This window comes from Mus caroli, chromosome 2, assembly GCF_900094665.2.
Source record: "Mus caroli chromosome 2, CAROLI_EIJ_v1.1, whole genome shotgun sequence".
NCBI lineage: Eukaryota > Metazoa > Chordata > Mammalia > Rodentia > Muridae > Mus > Mus caroli.
In genome coordinates, this window is record NC_034571.1 from 33,296,334 (window position 1) to 33,304,144 (window position 7,811).

The 7,811-nt window shown below is 35.8% G+C and overlaps 1 protein-coding gene across 1 annotated transcript in view; it reads right to left on the reverse strand.

Moving 5' to 3' along the window:
- Rc3h2 (ring finger and CCCH-type domains 2) overlaps positions 1-7,811 on the reverse strand; it is a 47,026-nt gene that overhangs the window by 36,530 nt on the left and 2,685 nt on the right. Inside the window, exons 2-4 of the mRNA XM_021156902.2 lie at positions 5,251-5,547; positions 1,871-1,988; positions 170-403 (exon numbers count right to left, since the gene is read on the reverse strand). Coding sequence (XP_021012561.1) covers positions 170-403; positions 1,871-1,988; positions 5,251-5,481 — 583 coding nt within the window. The 5' untranslated portion in view covers positions 5,482-5,547. The remainder of the gene's footprint in view (positions 1-169; positions 404-1,870; positions 1,989-5,250; positions 5,548-7,811) is intronic.

The following is a 7,811-nucleotide window of genomic DNA, read 5'->3' on the forward strand; positions in this document are numbered from 1 at the left end:
AGGATAGACTATACTATGTCAGGATATACTATGTCAGGATATACTATACTATGTCAGGATATACTATGTCAGGATAGACTATACTATGTCAGGATTTTTTTTTTTGGCCCTAAAAATTGGCATCTTCAAAGTCTGATAACCATTTTAGTGTTATGGTGATCTATTTTACCTGGCCCTAGAAACTGGCATCCTCGAGCCCTGACAGCAGCCCATAGGTTGGCAGACAGCTGCTGAGGGTTCTGGTGCTGCAGTATCAGTTCTGTCACAGTTCTTTCTCCTAGTGAACGGGCCGCTCGCATAGCTCTGACACGACCTTCTTCTTCCACCAGTTGACAGTTTACGAGTGTAACTAGTTTCCTTTGCATTGGTCGGCTCAGGGCACTCTGGTTCAAACTAGCTACACCTTTAACAAATGGAGACAAAAGAAACAACATTTTCAATTAAAATAAAGACAATTTTCATCACCTGTATTTAATTCATAAATAATAGCTCTTTATGAGTCCCTTATCTAATAATTTTATTTACTTATTTTTATAATTTTTAAAAAAAATTTATTTATTTTTATTTATTTATTCGAGTACACTGTAGCTGTCTTCAGACACACCAGAAGAGGGCATCAGATCCCGTTACAGCTGGTTGTGACCACCATGTGGTTGCTGGGAATTGAACTCAGGACCCCTGGAAGAGCAGTCAGTGCTCTTTACCACTGAACCATCTCTCCAGCCCGATAATTTTATTTTTTAAGTGAATATTCTGTCCCTGTTTATTACCTTTCTATAGAAATAAAGAACCTAATTCTTAAATGCTTCAGATTTCATCTTGGTGCCATGTTCTATAGGCTGGATCTGTCCAAATATATGTTGATATTTACTTTACCCTCTGTCTTAATAAAGGAACTAGAGGTAAATTTACTGACAAGTGAATATAAATTTTAATCTTAAAAAAACAACAATAAGCTGGGCAGTGGTGGCACATGCCTTTAATCCCAGCACTTGGGAGGAAGAGGCAAGCGGGTTTCTGAGTTAAAGGCCAGCCTGGTCTACAAAGTGAGTTCTAGGACAGTCAGAGCTACACAGAAAAAGCCTGTCTTGAAAACAAAAATCACTGTTCAACACCACTTCCCAACTTTACTCAGAGCAAAGGTTCAAGACTTTAAATGGTCTGAAAGTCAGTATATCACCTTGCCTCACTATATTTCACCTCAACTTTTCTTATGACAGTTTCCTCACTCACATTACTCCAAGCACACTCTCCTCTGGACAAGGGGACAATACCCTGGATGGCTATTCTTTCTGCCTAGAAAACACTTTTCCAGAAACTACATGGGTACCTACTTCACACCTTTTACCTCAATTCAATTTCAAAAGCCACCCTCTAAACAAGAGCATCATTAGACCTTCTTAAAAATTTACAGACTTTTAAGAGTCATTATTCTATCACTGATATTCTAAACCCTACGTATTTTCTTTTTATATCATTTATCATTTCACTATATAACCTAGTTCATCATACTATTTATTATAGTTTTTCCTTTTACTGAAATAATAAGTTTTACATGTAGGTCAAGGATGTATTTTCCTATAAAGTATTGAAAGCATCCCAAGTCCGTGTTTTATTAGCAGGCACAAAATAAATATTTGACTCATTCAAAAACTATTACATTTATAAGGAATAGCTAGCTAACAGGAAAACAGTGATAAACTAAAATTCTGCTTTTGTCAAAGCAATTAAAATAATTTATTATACTTGTATATTCATCCAATAGACTGTGGGCTCAGTGACAGGCAGTGACTCAAGCAACTGTTAAGAGCTCAACATTTAACACATGGTCAGATCATCCACAGCAATACAACACTTCTTATGAACTTACCTTTACCTCCACTTAGTGGTTTTAAGTAGAGTGCCAAGTCCTCTACGCATTTTTTTGCCACTTCATAGTGTTTATTCTCACCTAGATTACTTAACTTTATTGACTGATGATCTGGCACCTACAAAAAAAATATGCAGAGGTCCATTCATTCAGCTCATGCACCTTCTCTTTATAAATCTGCTAATAATCTTAATATAAAATTGTAATACAGAAATAAGTGTCATGGTTTGTATATTCTTGGACCAGGGAGTGGCACCATTTGGAGGTGTGGCCTTGTTGAAATAGGTGTGACCTAGTTGGAATAGGTGTCACTGTGGGTGTGGGCTTAAGACCCTCACCCTAGTTGCCTGGAAGTCAGTCTTCCACTAGCAGGCTTTGGATGAAGATGTAGAACTCTCAGCTCTGCCTGTGCCATGCCTGCCTGGATACTGCCATGCTCCCACCTTGATGATATGGACTGAACCTCTGACCCTGTAAGCCAACCCCAATTAAATGGTTTTTTATAAGACTTGCTTTGGTCATGGTGTCTGTTCACAGCAGTAAAACCCAACTAAGACACTACGTCAAAGCCGTAAGTCAACTTAAAACAAAGCTTTAAATTTAACAATATTTTATAAATGTTAATCTTTTATAGTTCCTAACTATGTCATAATTATGGAAAATGTTAATATGAGGTGGCTGCAGGAGATAGCTTAGATATTAAGAGCATACATTAATTTTCCAGAGAATGCAAGTGCAATTCCAGCACCCACACTGGGCAGCTCACAGACACCTGTAAATCCAGCTCCAAGGGATCCAACATCTTTGGCATTGGCAGGCACTGTACTTAGATGTACATATGCACCCACAGAAACAACACATAAAATTAAAAATTTTCAAAAGATGCTAATATAAGGGGAGTTGTGGAACGTTATACAAGTATTCTTGGTACTACTTTATTTCAACTTCTTTGTAAATCTAAAAGTATTTCAAAACAAAAAAGAAAGTGTCAGGGAGTCTGTCTCTACCACATACCATTTAGTACTGCTTCTATATGATTTACCTATTAAATTTATAACTTATGATCTATACTCCCTTGATAGATAGTGCCAGAGATATAACTCAATGATGAGAATTCTCATCTAGCAGAGGTTAGGCCCTCAGTTTAACCTCTACCACCAGAAAAAGGAAAAAAATAAAAAATAAAAAATGTAGGTAAACTTGACCTTGAAAAAATTATTTACTTGGTATCAAATTCCACATATGCAAAATAAAAATAACTCTACATATTTTATAATGTTATATGAAAGTTCAATCCAATCCCACAAACACTGACATTTATAAACCATTTCTCATGTGTCTACACTATGTATGGATCCATTAATAATCCAAAGAGAAAATGAAAATGTCTTGCTTCAAAGAGTTCAAATTCTACAGAGATAAGAGACAAGCCAATAAATAAACAAATACTATGTTAGAAGGCAATCAATGAAAATACAATGCAACTGTAAATGAAATGAAATATAATATGGAGAGGACTGGAGAGATGGCTTGGTGGTTAAGAGCTCTTGGTGCTCTCCCAGATGCTGCAGGTTCAGCTATGTTGGGCAACTGTCAATAGCTGTAACTCCAGCTTCAAGGAACTTATACCCTTTTTAGAGCAACTGTATGCATGTGACATTCACACACAGAGACACACAAAAATAAAGGTAAGGATTTAAAGCTGTGCACATCCCTACATACAGATACATACATGGATAGACACATTCACACAAGAAAGAACTAGAGAAGGGTTGCAATTTACTAGTGTAGTTCATAATAAACTTTCTGGAGAACTGCAACATTTGTAATTTCTTGAAAGTAGAGAGGAAAGAATCGTTGTAGGCAAAGACATTTTCAAAATCCCTATACATTAATATACATAACATATCTAAGAACTGGTCAGGAGACCAATATAAGTAGAGATAGTGAAGAGATGAGCCTGAAAAGATTGTGTTACAATGCATAGATCCATAGGTTATTTTACATACTAAAATAACACATTTATTCAGAAGGAACACTAAGACTGCCTGCGCTATAGAAGACAGGCAGTAGCTAGCACTATTGCAAAAAATTAAGTATTTTATTGAATTTTAAAGTGTAACTTTGGCAAGAGATATCATTATTTTATGACCCATTAGAAAAGTATGCTGCCAATTAAGCTATAACCCTACTAACTACAGAGTTACTGCCAAGATTCTAAAACAGTGAAAACAGATTTTGAGTATTTAAAAAGACAACTTCATCTATCAAGATATTAAAAAAAATGAACACAGTGGGTTATTAAATTTACTAAATAAGCCTGGAAATTTTCTAATAGAACTGTAAACTACTTGCTTTAGTTAGTTTTGGGCTTTTGTTTTCTTCTTTTTTTAGATGTTATTCCTTTCACTTGAGTTTTGAGACAGGGTTTTCCTGTGTAGGCCAGAATGGCACTGAACTCTATCTTCCTGTCTCAAGTGCTGAGTTTCCAAGCATGTGCCACCAGGAGAAGCTACTTTTTTCTTACTTTTTTACCATGCCATGTATGAAATTTCATCTTCTCCTCATTTGTAAGTAGGGGTAAAAGGTACCTAAAGAGCTAAGGTAAAAAGCAGAAAGAACATTTAGAATATTTATTTTTGCCTGGCGTGGTGGCGCATGCCTTTAACCCTAGCACTTGGGAGGCTGAGGCAGGCAGATTTCTGAGTTCAAGGCCAGCCTGGTCTACAGAGTGAATTCTGGGACAGCCAGGGCTACACAGAGAAACCCTGTCTCGAAAAACCAAAAAAAAAAAAAAGAAAGGAAAAAAAAGAAAAAAGAATATTTATTTTCATATGTACAATAGAACAGACCCTCATCAAATAAAAGTTATCAAATCTACATTCTTGCTAGGATTCAGTAAAATTATATAAAATGGAACAGTCATTGCACAACATACAGGGGCATAAGATGTTGAACAGAATTTGTTACTTGATAATACGATCAACCAACTGAAGTTACAAATAAGATCAACAAAATCTCCATCTAAGGGCTTTAGTTAGTTTTTTTTTTCTAACTAAACCTCTGATTTTACTTCTTTTCATGACTTAACAAATAAATACTGATATATTCACACAAACAGTTTCTCAACTACAAACAGTTTCTTATATATCTAAATTTTGGCTTTGGTATTGAAGTCAGAACAAAGAAATATATAACTGTAATGGGATTCATTATTTTGCTTAAGAATTTATAGCAGTAAGAAAAATCTTTGTAGGAACACATCACAAAAAGTAAATACACCTTTTAGGTATCGACTACCATTCAACATGCTCTGTACCAGCTAAAGAACTAATTTTGACAACTGATACAATAAACCAGTAAAAGTACTGGACACTTACCTGGGCTCCAACTAACTGAAGAAGTGCAAAGTTGACAGGGAGCACATCAATGTCTGTGTTTATGGCAGTCTGGTCAAAAGGACACGCTTTTCGGTGAAGTTTATTCAAGCAGGTCTTGCAAACTGTGTGTGAACAACCTAAACTGATGGGTTTGTGCACATTCTCATCAAATTCATTATAGCAGATTGGACAGGACAGAAACTCTGTCCATTGAGCTGCCTGCACAGGCATTGTGGAAGCTGATGCTCGGGTTAGCAGTCTAGCAGATCATTATTTTGATGTGTAGTGTTTTTTAAGCTGCAAATGGACAAAAGCAAGCATTAACAATATATTTATTAGTCATTCACTTAACTGTTAAAATCAACCACCACCACTCCAGAATCTAAAACATTTCTAAATATAGGATTTAGATGTCTCTATAACAATAAATAACAAAACTGTAAGTTGAATTACATTTTGCACATTTACCCAGAGACAATTTATTAATACTATTCCTTTCAACTAAACTCTACTGCTTGTTCATGCAATAGTAATCAAAACTTTGGTGTATTTTTCTTAGTGACTAATACATTCTATTTTTTATTGCTTAATGTTTTTATTTTGTGTGTGTATTTATGTGTATGTATGTGGGCCCATGTGCGCCATGTATGCATGCTAGTTAGTTCTCTCCTTCTAACATGTGGGACCTGAGGACACACAGATCATCTAGCTTGGCAGTAAGCATCTTTACTATCGCACACCCCCTACCTCCCACTCTCTACTTAAGAACACGAACAATGTGTTCGTGGTGGCACACATGCCTTTAACCCCAGCACTTGGGAGGCAGAGGTGGGCGGATCTTTGTCAGGTCAAGGTTAGTATGTCTACAGAGTGAGTTCCAGGACAGCCAAAGCTATACAGTGAAACCCTGTCTTGAAAAACATAAACAAGAGCTGAAAAATGGCTCAGTGGTTAAGAGCACTGACTGCTGTTCTGGAGGGACTGAGTTCAACCCAGCAAAACAACATGGTGGCTCACAGCGCTCTGTAATGAGATCAGATGCCCACTTCTGGTGTGTCTGAAGACAGTTGCAGTGTACTTACATATTATAAATAAATAAATCTTTAAAAAAAAAGAAAAAGGAAAAAGAAAAACCTAAACAAGCAAGCAAACTAACAAATAAAAAAATAAAAAAAATTAAAAAAAAAAAGGGAAAACCAAAGAACACAAATTACTGGACCGTTTGAAGATTGAAGTGTTTTCTTTGGATAACCACTACCTCAAAATATACTGATATGGCTTAATAGCTACTAAGCTTCAGAAACTATTGATCAAAATAATACTGTAGGGATGGAGAAGTAGTTTTGTCAGTCTGCTCAGCAGGCAGGAGACCCTGATTCAATTCCTAGCACCACAATCATCAAAACAATGTGCTACGCTTCTTTGTGAAATGTCAGCTTGGCATCTATGCTACATTAGGATGTACCTCAGCTTAGTGAGTTACTGAAAATCTACAGATGACTGTGATGACAGGGATGTTGTCAAAAACTGAAAAAATAAAGAATAATGACAAAAGCAAAGAAAACACTGTCTATGGCCAGTAAGACGGCTCAACAGAAAAGCATGTACAGTTAAACTTGGTAACTCAAGTTCCATCCCTGGGACCAACATTGTGGTAAGAGAGAAAAAACTCTCACAAGCTGTCCGTTAACATGCACATTGCTCCAATGCAAATCGCCCCCCTATAAAATAAAATGAAAAAAAAAATACCTAGAATTTTTTGTCATAGTTCATAATACTTTTGACAAAAGTATGTATCTGTGTTTTTTTTAAAACTTGTCAGGCCCAACAGAGTTGGCTTAGAAAAATAAAACATTCTCTTGGAATAGTTCTAAGCAGAAAATAAGATATAAAATATTTATCTTTGCACTGATTATAGTACAAACACAGAAAAATAACTATAAGAGAATCATTTTACATATTTTCTTGTTTGATTAGTAATTGTATAGCATTTAGTAAAGCAAGCAAGAGTCACAATCTACTTTTTGGGTTTTTGTTTTGCTTTGTTTCTTTTGACTTTTCTTCTTTCTTTCTTTTTGTTTTTGTTTTGTTTTTTGTTTGTTTCTGAGACAGGGTTTCTCTGTGTAGCCCTGGCTGTCCTGGAACTCACTCTGTAGACCAGGCTAGCCTTGAACTCAAGAGATCCACCTGCCTCTGCCTTCTAAGTGCTAGGATTAAAGGTACATAACACCATTGCCTAGCAAGAGTCACAATCGAAACTATACCACTTATAACTCACACATCCTTAATATTTTCCAATTCAAAACTTACGTTAGTCTGACAAAGGCCATCAGGTAAACATTAAATATAGGTATTTAGGATAATTAAACCACCAAATACTTTATTTCATACAAATGCTTACAAAATACATTGGATGTACAGAATGCTAGATGCTCAGAAAGAGTAGTTGGCATCAGGAAAAAGAAACATGTAACAGTAAGCACTCCCCAGAACCCCAAGAGACAAAACTCCAGTGGCCTTTACAGTGCTTTAGTATTTATTGATTGATTTTTTTTTTTTTT